Source organism: Myotis brandtii, unplaced genomic scaffold (assembly GCF_000412655.1).
Source record: "Myotis brandtii unplaced genomic scaffold, ASM41265v1 scaffold2271, whole genome shotgun sequence".
Taxonomy (NCBI): domain Eukaryota; kingdom Metazoa; phylum Chordata; class Mammalia; order Chiroptera; family Vespertilionidae; genus Myotis; species Myotis brandtii.
Window position 1 is genome coordinate 330705 of NW_005358524.1, and position 13199 is coordinate 343903.

Genomic DNA, 13199 nt, shown 5'->3' on the forward strand with positions numbered 1-13199 from the left:
TGGCCCCTTGAGTGTGGCTCACGAGCCGCAGTTTGCCCACCACTGGCATAGGCGAATGGGCTGGTGCCGAGTTAAATATACTTGGCACGAGAGCCAGATGGAGCTGGTCAGTCTTATGGGATGTTCAGGAGGCACCTCTTACCTATGGGACAACCTTTGGCCATTGCTGGGGAGACAGGTTTGGGTGGACTGGGCCCTCAGTCCTCAGGGCCAAGCTTGTGGGCCTCAGCTCTGCCACCTCCTCCCTCCTACTGGTGGGAGACTGGGGGTGGTCGGGGAGCGTCTGCGCTCCTGGGAGGAGCGGTCCTATGGGCATTTCCCCGTGGCCCAGGTGCTTGGGATATACATTCTGGCCCACGAGGGAGTTCTAAACGTTTGTGACTCGATTGTGGTCCAAGCAGCAGCAGCAGCAGCTGGGAGCTTATTGGAAATGCAGAATCTCGGGTCCCATCCCAAACCTACTGAATCAAAGCCTGCGTTTTAATAAGACCCCAGGGGATAAAGTTGAGATGCTCCGCTCTTAAGCGGTGAATCCTAGTAGCCATTTCTCCCCCTCCCACCTCCACATGTGATCCTCATTATGCCATCAAGGGGCCTGGTTCCCGCTGTCCTCTGACAAGCCTTGCAGGGGCAGCCCTGCGGGCGTGCATCTCACGGAGGCAGCTGCTGGGGAGTGTGTGCTCTCTGCTGGGCCATCCTCCCTTCCCCCCTGTTGGAGTCCGCTCTGGCCAGGGCACTGTAGGATGCAAGATGGGTTCAGGGTCCTGCCACAGGCCACCTACCTCCCTGACCACTGGGTGATATAGGATGCCATTGGAGGAGAGCTGAGGGCCAGAAGTCCTGAGAGGCACGATGCCTTTTAGCTAGAACAGTCAGGAAAGGGTCATGGGAGGCCCTGAAGCCCAGCTGGGATTGGCTTTGTATATGTGGGGGGAGGTGGGGCCAACAAGGCAGGAGATTACAGGGTCAGGATGGAAATGGCTTCATGAGGGAAGGAGAAACAGGGAGTGGAGTTTGGAAGGGTCAGTTGGGTCCCACGGATGCCAGGCCACTGGGCCTTAATGTTGTGGGCAGTGAGACCCGGAGGCTTTTGCGTAGGGAAGTGACATGCCGAGAGCAGGTGCCAAGAAGGCAAAAGTGGCAGCAGCTTAAGTGGAGTTGTGGCATCTGAGCAGACTTACTTTAAAGCTTTAAAACATGTGAATGAGAAGGGAGGCGGAGGAAACCAGTCGGGGCCTGGCGATGGTCCAGGCAGGCCTGGGCAGGGAGGGTGGCCTGAGTGGAGGCAGGAGGATGGGAGAAGCCAGCTTGGTCCCAGACGACCCAGAGGGTCAAGATCAACTTTGAAGTAGGAAGGACGGGCTTCAGTTCATTCTCAAGATTTTTAATATTACCTTCAGCCACTCCCTACACACACACACACTGGCCATTTGAAGCCCCGCTGTGCCAGGTGAAGGACAATTGCACTATGTGGAGAGTGAAGGATCTTTACGTGCCCAGCCCTGCGTTGTCCCTGCTCGAGGGCTCTAGTGGTGAAGCGGCTCGCAGCAGGTGAACCACAGCGGCATTGAAAGCCAAGAGGTGTGGCAGGCCCCCGAGTTTGGAGCAGTCTGGCCGAACAAGAGGCCCCCGCAGGCTGGGTGCTTTTCAGAGGAGGTGGCCTTTGGGCGGGACCCGAAAGGCTGGCAGGCCTCGGGAGAAGCTCCCAGCTCCGTCCGAGGCGGGAGCTGGCCACCCAGGCTACTTAAAGGGAGCTTTGGAGCCCTGCTGAGGCCCCGCTGTCCAGCCGCAGACGCCCCCTTCCTCCACGGGGCATGCTGGGCATCGTCCCACGACCCCTCACACAGTGGGCCTGGCATTCCAGGTCACCGGCCTGTATCTGTCAGAATCCCCGCCTTTCTCCCTCCCAGGCTGTGTGTGTTCATAGCGCCATCCGGTACCTTCCAAAGCTATCTGTCTGATCCTGTTAGGAGTGTGTGCTCTCTGCTGGGCCATCCTCCCTTCCCCCCTGTTGGAGTCCGCTCTGGCCAGGGCACTGTAGGATGCAAGATGGGTTCAGGGTCCTGCCACAGGCCACCTACCTCCCTGACCACTGGGTGATATAGGATGCCATTGGAGGAGAGCTGAGGGCCAGAGGTCCCAAGAGGCACGATGCCTTTTAGCTAGAACAGCCAGGAAAGGGTCATGGGAGGCCCTGAAGTCCAATAGGATGGGTTTTGTATGTGTGGGGGGAGGTGGGGCCAACAGGGCAGGAGATTACAGAGTCAGGATGGAAACGGCTTCATGAGGGAAGGAGAAACAGGGAATGGAGTTTGGAAAGGTCAGTTGGGTCCCACAGATGCCAGGCCACCGGGGCTTAATATTGTGGGCAGTGAGGCCCGGAGGCTTTTGCGTAGGGAAGTGACATGCCGAGAGCAGGTGCCAAGAAGGCAAAAGTGGCAGCAGCTTAAGTGGAGTTGTGGCATCTGAGCAGACTTATTTTAAAGCTTTAAAACATGTGAATGAGAAGGGAGGCGGAGGAAACCAGTCGGGGCCTGGCGATGGTCCAGGCAGGCCTGGGCAGGGAGGGTGGCCTGAGTGGAGGCAGGAGGATGGGAGAAACCAGCTTGGTCCCAGATGACCCAGAGGGTCAAGATCAACTTTGAAGTAGGAAGGACGGGCTTCAGTTCATTCTCAAGATTTTTAATATTACCTTCAGCCACTCCCTACACACACACACACTGGCCATTTGAAGCCCCGCTGTGCCAGGTGAAGGACAATTGCACTATGTGGAGAGTGAAGGATCTTTACGTGCCCAGTCCTCATTATGCCATCAGGGGGCCTGGCTCCCGCTGTCCTCTGACAAGCCTTGCAGGGGCAGCCCTGCGGGCGTGCATCTCACGGAGGCAGCTGCTGGGGGGTGCGTGGTCTCTGCTGGGCCATCCTCCCTTCCCCCCTGTGGAGTCCGCTCTGGCCAGGGCACTGTAAGATGCAAGATGGGTTAAGGGGCCTGCCGCAGGCCACCTACCTCCCTGACCACTGGGTGATATAGGATGCCATTGGAGGAGAGCTGAGGGCCAGAAGTCCTGAGAGGCACGATGCCTTTTAGCTAGAACAGTCAGGAAAGGGTCATGGGAGGCCCTGAAGCCCAGCTGGGATTGGCTTTGTATATGTGGGGGGAGGTGGGGCCAACAAGGCAGGAGATTACAGGGTCAGGATGGAAATGGCTTCATGAGGGAAGGAGAAACAGGGAGTGGAGTTTGGAAGGGTCAGTTGGGTCCCACGGATGCCAGGCCACTGGGCCTTAATGTTGTGGGCAGTGAGACCCGGAGGCTTTTGCGTAGGGAAGTGACATGCCGAGAGCAGGTGCCAAGAAGGCAAAAGTGGCAGCAGCTTAAGTGGAGTTGTGGCATCTGAGCAGACTTACTTTAAAGCTTTAAAACATGTGAATGAGAAGGGAGGCGGAGGAAACCAGTCGGGGCCTGGCGATGGTCCAGGCAGGCCTGGGCAGGGAGGGTGGCCTGAGTGGAGGCAGGAGGATGGGAGAAACCAGCTTGGTCCCAGATGACCCAGAGGGTCAAGATCAACTTTGAAGTAGGAAGGACGGGCTTCAGTTCATTCTCAAGATTTTTAATATTACCTTCAGCCACTCCCTACACACACACACACTGGCCATTTGAAGCCCCGCTGTGCCAGGTGAAGGACAATTGCACTATGTGGAGAGTGAAGGATCTTTACGTGCCCAGCCCTGCGTTGTCCCTGCTCGAGGGCTCTAGTGGTGAAGCGGCTCGCAGCAGGTGAACCACAGCGGCATTGAAAGCCAAGAGGTGTGGCAGGCCCCCGAGTTTGGAGCAGTCTGGCCGAACAAGAGGCCCCCGCAGGCTGGGTGCTTTTCAGAGGAGGTGGCCTTTGGGCGGGACCCGAAAGGCTGGCAGGCCTCGGGAGAAGCTCCCAGCTCCGTCCGAGGCGGGAGCTGGCCACCCAGGCTACTTAAAGGGAGCTTTGGAGCCCTGCTGAGGCCCCGCTGTCCAGCCGCAGACGCCCCCTTCCTCCACGGGGCATGCTGGGCATCGTCCCACGACCCCTCACACAGTGGGCCTGGCATTCCAGGTCACCGGCCTGTATCTGTCAGAATCCCCGCCTTTCTCCCTCCCAGGCTGTGTGTGTTCACAGCGCCATCCGGTACCTTCCAAAGCTATCTGTCTGATCCTGTTAGGGATCAATTGCAAACAGACCTGGTATTGGGCAGCTTTTTAGTCATTTAATGCAAATCACCGCACTGCTTTGCAGGTCAGGTTTTAATGATCTGTAATCGATCCAAGCTAAGTGGCTTTTGATCTTGCTGCAGAGTGAGGATGCCCCAGAAGCCGGAGCGCCAGGCCGCATGCTCCCTCTCCGAGCGGAGGGCTTGGTTCTTGCTGCATTTTGTCGTCTGTTTCAGAGTCATCTTTTCATCTTCCTTGTGTTTGAATGTTTTTCCTCCTAGGGAACTTTGAATGTGGGAATCCAGAGAAGCTAAAAAGCAAGTGCATCCCTGTAGCGGAAGCCCAGGAATACATAGCAGTAAGTAGGGTGGTGCCCACCGCCGGGAGGGCCTGGTGCTTTGGGGTTGATTTTCAGACCCTGCGTTTACTTTTCTTCCCCTTTTTATTTTGTTTGGTGTTTGTTTTGGTTTGGTTTTTGTGTGTGTGTGGTTTTGTGGTTTTTTTCTTTCTTGCCCTCCCTCCCTTTTTTTTTTTTGCCTTAGTTGCGTGCTAGGCTACCTTACGTTAAGGCAACACTGGGGGGGGACTGGGCCCAAGGTGAGCTGTGAGCCGGAGAAGGCCTGCTGTGTGTGCATGGCTCCCTGCTGCCCAGCGTGCCCTTTTTATTTTGTTTGGTGTTTGTTTTGGTTTGGTTTGGTTTGTGTGTGTGTGTGTGTGTGGTTTTGGTTTTTTTGCTTTCTTGCCCTCCCTCCCTTTTTTTTTTTTGCCTTAGTTGCGTGCTAGGCTACCTTACGTTAAGGCAACACTGGGGGGTGACTGGGCCCAAGGTGAGCTGTGAGCCGGAGAAGGCCTGCTGTGTGTGCATGGCTCCCTGCTGCCCAGCGTGCAGGCCACAGCAGCTGCCCCTTCTCCCCTTCTCAGCATCTTTAAGGATGCATGTGTTGCCTGCCCTTCTCCCCCCTTGTGTGCTGTGTGGATTGTCTGGGGTCCATTAGACTTTCCGCACGGCCTCAGGATGGTAGAATTGGGGATATATGGAGCTGGCAGGGACATGGTCACCTAGTCCAGTTTTCACTTCACAGGGGAAGAGACTGAGGCCCAGGGAGGGGCAGGGGCTTGCCCCACCACCGCCGGGGCCTGGTGCTTTGGGGTTGATTTTCAGACCCTGCGTTTACTTTTCTTCCCCTTTTTATTTTGTTTGGTGTTTGTTTTGGTTTGGTTTTTGTGTGTGTGTGGTTTTGTGGTTTTTTTCTTTCTTGCCCTCCCTCCCTTTTTTTTTTTTTTTTGCCTTAGTTGAGTGCTAGGCTACCTTAAGTTAAGGCAACACTCAGGGGTGACTGGGCCCAAGGTGAGCCATGAGCCATGAGCCGTGAGCCGGAGCAGGCCTGCTGTGTGTGCGTGGCTCCCTGCTGCCCAGCGTGCGGGCCACAGCAGCTGCCCCTTCTAAACTGACCTGTCACTTGCTCCTCCCTCTGTTCGTTTCTTTTCTCCCCTTCTCAGCAGCTTTAAGGATGCATGTGTCGCCTGCCCTTCTCCCCCCTTGTGTGCTGTGTGGATTGTCTGGGGTCTGTTTGACTTTCCGCACGGCCTCAGGATGGTAGAATTGGGGATATACGGAGCTGGCAGGGACGTGGTCACCTAGTCCAGTTTTCACTTCACAGGGGAAGACACTGAGGCCCAGGGAGGGGCAGGGGCTTGCCCCAGGCCACGTTGCTGGGCCCCTCACCCCCACACTTTTTCATTTTACCCAAGAGGAGCTGCCACCTGGCTGGCTTCAGTCCTTTCGGCTACCTCAGCCCCACATTGCTTTCCCGCGTGTGCTTCCGCATCGCCTCCTCCCGTTACAGCCCCTGCCTCGGCTCTCACCAGCCTCAGACTTCCCTCCTGCCAGTTTGCTGCTGAGTTGAGCAGAGCAGGGCAGTGAGACGTGCAGAGGACCCAGGAGAGGACTTCCGTAACCCAGCAGCAGAGTAATGCTGCCTAGCTGCTCTGCCCAGACGCAGAGCTAATCTCCCGCCTCTCCCACAGAATGTGACCGGCAGCTCCACCGCCAAGTTTGAAGCCGCACTGACCTGGATACTAAGCAGTAACAAGGACGTGGGCATCTGGTGAGTGTGGTGGGGCGCCCATCAGCCGACTTCCTAGCTTCCCGCAGGTGCCCGTCTGAAGGTGGAGGGCGGGTCTGCCTGTGCTGTGTGGGCTGGGCTGAAAGCTGGTGGAGAAGGAAGAGCGGCAGGAATGAGGGCAAGGAGCAGTTCCAGGGCAGACACAGAGCAGGTGCCAGGTCTGCGCCTTGCCATCCGGCTCTGCACGGTTTTCTGGTGAAGGCAGCTTTCTACGCGCCTTTTCTCGGGGCTAGTTTTCATTTGCAGATGAAATGATTCTGTGTGTTGTTTTCGCTCAGTATGGCAATTGGACAAGGAAATACTGGATTTTATTCTGACTGGGTAGTTGCGCCTCATTGCTCTCTGGTGAGCGCCGTTAGCAGACAGCAAGCCTTTCGCCTTCCTGAAAGGCCCCAGGGGACGGGCGGGGGTGGGGCACCGGCTGATGGCTGGACACCTGGAGTCTCCCTGCCAGAGAAGCATTCCCCTCATCACCCCGCTCCTGTTTCTCAGGGTTCGTCAGGGGCTCTGTTGAGGTTACAGCTCCTGATGCTAAAACACACTCGGGTTTTGTTCTCTTCCTCTCTGATCCACCAAATTACGAATTCCCTCAGCTGTGCACCCAGGGGAGCCGGGCAGCTCAGCCTGAGCCTGCGAGCTGGATGCAGGCCCCACTGAAATGCGCTGGCTTACGAAACAAAGCCTCCCTGAGCAGCTGGCGATCCCTGTTAGAAAAGATGGGGACTGGAGGCACCGAGCCGTGGCACTGGCCTCTTCATATGGGGGAGGTGGCTGAGCTGGCTCAGAGGACCAGGGTGAAAAGTGGGTCACAAGAAACCGGGACACTTCAGGTACCAGCCACTCAGGTGTGAGTCCAGCGCATGGCTCGCCACCTAGAGGTGTGGCTGTCGGTGTCCCGTGGGTCCTGGCACCTTCTTGCAGGAACCAGGGCGGAGGCGCTGCGCTGGGGCCTGGCCTCCAGGCACCTCCTGAACTCTTCCTTAAGCAGCTTCTGTGCCTCCTCGACCCTGAGGAAAGGCACGCTCTCCCAGACACACGTCTTTCCGTTTCTGCCTTGCAGGGCAAGACGGCGACTCAGTAAACATTTCCACTGCTCTCTGCTGGGAGGGGATCCAGTTTATAGTTAATCCTCCGCACGCCAAGGGGGCTGTCAAAGGCCCAACAGGGGGAGCCACTTTAGTGGCTGGGGTTCGAGCCTGCTGCCTCTTGACAGCTTTATTCCTCCTAAGTAGCCAGCGTGGGGGATTTCCGGGAAGAGTGCAGCCAGGATATGTCTGTCTCACAGCAAGGAGAGGCCTCGCAGCCCCTCTTCCTCCTCCTCCTGCTTAAAGTGGGGCATAGACTGCAGCTCCTCAGAGCTCTTGGACGCGTTTACAACCTGTGTCCTGTTTCAGTTTGAAAGGGGAAGACCCATCTGAATTGGTGACAACCGTGGACAAGGTGGTCTGCTTGGAATCCGCCCGCCCCCGCATGGGTGTGGGCTGCCGCCTGAGCCGGGCCCTGCTCACCGCCGTCACCCACGTGCTCATCTTCTTCTGGTGTAAGTGCTCGCACACAGCGCCGCCCCAGCCCAGCTCCGACAGCCCTGGCGGGGAGTGACCAGTGACGGGAAGCGGCCCCTGAGTGTCCGTGTCTCTCGTGCGCCTGAGGTCTGTCTAATAAGACGGAGGGCATGAGCAAGTCAGCCTCTGCCTGGTCATCTTCCCCTGGGGATCAGAGCCAGAGGATGAGGCTAACCAGAAAGTGTCCCTGTTCCTGAGAGGGAGGCTGCCCCGGCCGGAGGTGGGCGTTGTCCCTTCCAGGACCCCAGGGTGCAGGCCGCTGCAAGGAGGGCGCAGCAGGAGCTTGGCCTAGTTTTACTCCCTGAGCAATGTAAACATCTCCTGGGAAGCAGCAAGGCCCCAGCCTGTGAGCCTCAAGCAGAGCTCAGGCCTGTCCCTGACAGCAGGGCTGCCTCTGAGCAGAGGCCGAGTCGCAGAGCCACTGGCTCTGCCCAGAGAGCCGCGTTACAAATCCCAGGCACCTGGGCGTGCACGCAGCTCCTGCACCCACGCTGTCAGGCAGACATCATTATCCGCGGCAGCATCCCGGAACACAAAGGGCGTGTGTGTGTGTGTGAGAAAGCCCGGGTTCTGGTTCACCAGGGAGGAGATAAAAGCCCTGGACTAAGGCTGGGAGGTTGGGAGGAGCCGCGTTCTGGACGGTGGAGGGGCCTGAGTGACAGCTGGCAGGGAGGGAGAGGCTCACTGACTAGCCTGTCCTCCCTTTGCATTCCTGCATCCTTTGTTTCCCGCATGCTAGCCCTGGGCCCGCCACATAGTAGGTACTCAGAACACATTTGATCACCCACAGCCTCCACGCAGCGCCCGGCCCATGGTGAGACCCAGGGAGGTCTGAGTGGTTGGAGCGATGTGAGCCTTTAATGGTGCTCTGTTCCTGCACAGGCTTGGCCTTTTTGTGGGGACTCCTGATCTTCCTGAAATATCGGTGGCGCAAGTTAGAAGAGGAGGAGCAGGCCATGTATGAGATGGTGAAGAAGATTATAGGTGTGTGGCCCGGGGGAAGGCTGCCGGCCTCCGCCAGGAGTCCTGGCCCTAACCTGTGCCCTCTGTCCTGCAGATGTGGTCCAGGACCACTACGTGGACTGGGAGCAGGACATGGAGCGCTACCCGTACGTGGGCATCCTGCACGTGCGCGACACACTCATCCCTCCGCAGAGCCGGTGAGTCCAGGGTCTGCCCCACCCAGTGCCTGGTGTCAGCGGCCAGGATCCCAGGTGCGGGCACCGTCCACGCCCCCGCTCCAGCGCCCGCTCCTCCAGCGCTCGGCATTTGTGGGAGAACACTCGGACAGTGTAGAAGCACGTCCCTCTCCTGTGCTAGGACTGCCCCTGCTCCAGGGGCTCAGGCAGGGAAGTTGGATTCTCTGGTCTTGCCCTCCATGAATGCTGTCAGCTGGAGTTCCTCACGGTCACAGGATGCTGGCCAGCAGCAGCGTCTGCCTCGTCCCAGCCAGCAGGGGAGGGGCTTCCTGATCTCACGAGCAAGGGAAAACCTTCCCTGAAGCCTCCAGTGGCCACTCCCCGAGGCCCCACTGCCCAGAACTGGTGACTTACTGTCCCTGAGGCCTCACTGGCCACTCCCTGAGGCCCCGCTGCCCAGAACTGGTGACTTACTGTCCCTGAGGCCTCACTGGCCACTCCCCGAGGCCCCGCTGCCCAGAACTGGTGACTTACTGTCCCTGAGGCCTCACTGGCCAGGAGGAGGAGACTGTTTTCCACACGTCTGACTATGACCCACAGTCAGACACACTCATTACCTAAAACAGGATGGTCCGGCTCCCACCCGTGCGCACATGTGCTTGCGTGCAGTTGAAAGCAAAGTTTCAGGGCATGGGCTGCATGGGAGGGACGGCAGGCTTGTCACACTTGACACCAGGGCCACCTTCCACATAAAACGGAGAACACGACTGCTGGCAGGGCCTGTGGCGGAGGCTGGCGTGCGTTCACTCAGCAAGCGTTGGTTGGCACCGGCTGCCTGCCGCACTGGCCGGGTCGCGGCGAGGGGCGAGGCGCAGGGAGGGGGCCTACTGGGCATCGGTTCTGAGGAGGACGTGGGGAAGGTGCATAAGGAGAATGTGTACTGTGGGTGGTGACGAGTCCCAGGAGAAGGAGCGGGTGTCGGGACTGGGCATCGGTTCTGAGGAGGACACAGGGAAAGGTGCATAAGGAGAATGTGTACTGTGTGTGGTGACGAGTCCCAGGAGAAGGAGCGGGTGTCGGGAGGCGGCCTCCTAGTCCACGAGGTCGCTGGTGCACTTGGGCGCACATCGCATCCGAGGGCAGCCGCACTGCTTGGGCTTTAACTGCAAACACACTTCACTGAAACGAGCGCGGGAAGTGGCATTGCAGTCCCAGCCCAGCCACCGCGCCCCAGCCCCTGCGGTCAGCAGAGGCCCCGGGCGCCACCCCAGGGTCCGAGTGACCGGAGGCTCAGGCTCTTGATTCCTCTCCGAGCCTCTAAGTCCGTTTGGCCGAGCTCCTGCTGGCCCAGCCTGGGCGCAGCCAGTAGTCGAGTGAGGGCCTGCTCCTGAAAGACTGGGACATGCGGGAGCGCAGGGGCTGGGGGAGAGGCTGCTGGCCGCCTGCTCATTACCTGTTAATGGACAGCTCGAGGAGGATGACCCCAGACCCCACACCGTGCCGCTGCCTCCCCTCGGGCCCAGCATGGCCAGCTCAGTCCCTAGGCGTGTGTGGCCTTGGCCAAACCAGCCACACAGGGGCTGCTAACCAGACGTGAGGTTTGGTCAGTGGCAGGACCCGCCCCGGGGAAGCCAGCCTCAGCCCCTCTGCCTCCTGGCCCACAGGCCACCTCGGGAGCTGCCCCCTCTGGCCTCCCCAGGGTGAGCCCTTCTGCTCTCACTCGCACACACGCTCCCTCCGCATATGCAGCGCGGTCCGTGGGCAGGTGGTCTGAGCTGACAAAAGCAGGGGCTCATGAAGCAGCCTCCCCGGTGGCCCTGGAGTCTGGTCTGGTTGGGAGGGGCACTCAGAGGAGATGCAGGACCTCTGGCTGCTGGCCTAGGCCCGCCAGCCGGGAGGGGCTCTACCTGGGGCTGCTGCTTCTCAACTCCCCAGCGGGATGCTTAGCTCATCCCACCCCCTGAAGTGCTGTGGAGTTTGGGCTCAGCAGCCAGCAGCCACACTTTAATTAGCCCACAGGAGGCATTAAGAGGCAGACAGCACTGGTTGGGGGCCGCCTGGCCAGGCTGTGCAATAGCAGGCCCAGGGCGCATAGCCCCATCTCATGCACACACAGGACTGCTCCCGACACCGCTGGCCCCTTTCAGCTCCCTTTAAAGCAGTGGTTCTCAACCTTCTGGCCCTTTAAATACAGTTCCTCATGTTGTGGTGACCCCCAACCATAAAATTATTTTCGTTGCTACTTCATAACTGCAATGTTGCTACTGTTGTGAATCATCATGTAAATATCTGATATGCAGGATGGTCTTAGGCGACCCCTGTGAAAGGGTCGTTCGACCGGCAAAGGGGTCGTGACCCACAGGTTGAGAACCGCTGCTTTAAAGGAATGCTTTGGGAGCAGAAACCGTGGAGTCATTTGTCCGGGGCCCAGGAAATGCCCCCTGCAGGAACCCTGTGGAACCTGGAGCTCCGCCTCCCTTTGTACAGGGGCGTCATCCACAGACCTGCTGGCCTCCCTGGAGAGCTGAGCCCAGCGGGCCTGCTGAGCCTGGCCCCTCTCTTTGCAGGAGGCGCATGAAGCGGGTCTGGGACCGCGCTGTGGAGTTCCTGGCCTCCAACGAATCCCGGATCCAGACGGAGTCCCACCGCGTGGCTGGAGAGGACATGCTGGTGTGGAGATGGACTAAGCCCTCTTTCTTCTCCGACTCAGAGCGATAAAGCTCGCGGGGCCTGTCCCCTCAGGGGCTCGAGAGGGCCACTGACCTGCTGGTGCTGAATTCACACTTGCCTTGACTTTCACCTCCTGACTCTCATCCAAAGGTCTCTGCAAACTCCAGAGCCTCGCTTGTGGGAAAGCCGAGCTTCCCTGGAGGGTGGGGAGAGCCGGGGCAGAGGGGTCGCTGTCCTCTGCGTTGGCCCATCCACTGCCGGCAGAAAAGTGGAGAAAGGTTTATCGTTCGCGAATAGAAGAGAAGCAGCGGCTGAGACCCTGGCGAGCACATGGGGGTTGGGTGTGGACACTGGGCAGGGGCAGGGGCTGGGGCGGCCGGGGCCGAGAGCAGCCGTCCATGTGCCTTCAGGGGTTACCTGGGAGCTCTACCGGATGGGGCCTCACCCTGAAGGGGAGGGCCTGTAGGAAAAGTCCGGCCCTGGACACTGGCCCTCGTGCCAGGTGTGAGCTGCTGCTGTGGCCTCCGGGGAGGAGCCTGGAGGAGTCACAGGGCCTGAGGGGAGGAGGTGGGCTGCCACCAGCCACCATCTCCATGGCCCGCCTTCAGTGGGGCCTGTCACAGAAGACGAGGTTTTATAGGCCAGACCTGCAGCCAGGCACCGCATCCGCCGAGGGTGCCTCGCACTTCCAGTGTGGGGAGGTCTTGTTTACAGCGACCACAGCCTCCCCACCCGGGGCTGGGGAACCGGGACCTGCAGTGCCGTGAGGCGGGGGCCGCACCACTGCCCGGGCTGGCCACAGGGAGCCTGCCCGCCCCTCAGACCCTCCTGGCTGCCGGCTCAGCAGTGGCCTGGGGGTGGGGGGTCTCCAGAAACAGGCCGGAGGCACCTTATTAAGTGCAGGAGCCTCTCCAACGGAGTCTCATCCCCAGATGTTCGCATCTGCCGCAGGTGGGCAGGTGGGGAGACGCAACAGCTGCCTCCAAAAGGCATTAACCACCCCTGCTGGGCTTATTGGTATTTCGTTTCTTAATAAAGCTCCAGTCTCCCTCGTTTGAGCAGCACTCTCATTTCCTCTGACGTCTGGATGGTCTGCGGGCTCATGGCAAAGAACCCGTCTCATAATCAGGCTCCGGCCAGAATAAGACGCAACAGCGTCACCATCAGGGTTGAAAGGGATAAACGCTTTATTGAGAATGATAAGCTTCTCACCTGGGCTGGGTTCCCTTCCCCGCCAAGCAGTGGGCGAGGAACAGGTGAGCACTGGCTGCGTGCGGAGAGGCCACCTGGGAGAGGCCCGTGGGCTGGGCAGGGTGCCTGAGCCTTCCTCCCTCAGGACTCAGCCTCCCAGGGCCGGGCCCTCCAGCAACGGGGACCTCGCAGAGCCTGTTTCCACATTTAAGCAGAGTGGCAACCTGCAGGCGGACTGGCCAGAAACCTGGTAGAGCCTCTTCCCTGGGCCTTGTTTCCTGCGCCCCTCAAGGCCCGGGTGCTCAGACCAGCCCTGGGGGACAGGCA

At 59.2% G+C, this 13199-nt stretch overlaps 1 protein-coding gene across 1 annotated transcript in view; it reads left to right on the top strand.

Annotated features, from left to right (window-relative positions):
* Positions 1–12736, top strand: part of LEMD2 (LEM domain containing 2) — a 24009-nt gene extending 11273 nt beyond the window's left edge. Inside the window, exons 4-9 of the mRNA XM_005866291.2 lie at positions 4466–4542; positions 6213–6292; positions 7705–7850; positions 8755–8856; positions 8930–9032; positions 11579–12736. Coding sequence (XP_005866353.1) covers positions 4466–4542; positions 6213–6292; positions 7705–7850; positions 8755–8856; positions 8930–9032; positions 11579–11729 — 659 coding nt within the window. The 3' untranslated portion in view covers positions 11730–12736. The remainder of the gene's footprint in view (positions 1–4465; positions 4543–6212; positions 6293–7704; positions 7851–8754; positions 8857–8929; positions 9033–11578) is intronic.
* The last annotated feature ends 463 nt before the right edge of the window (positions 12737–13199 follow it).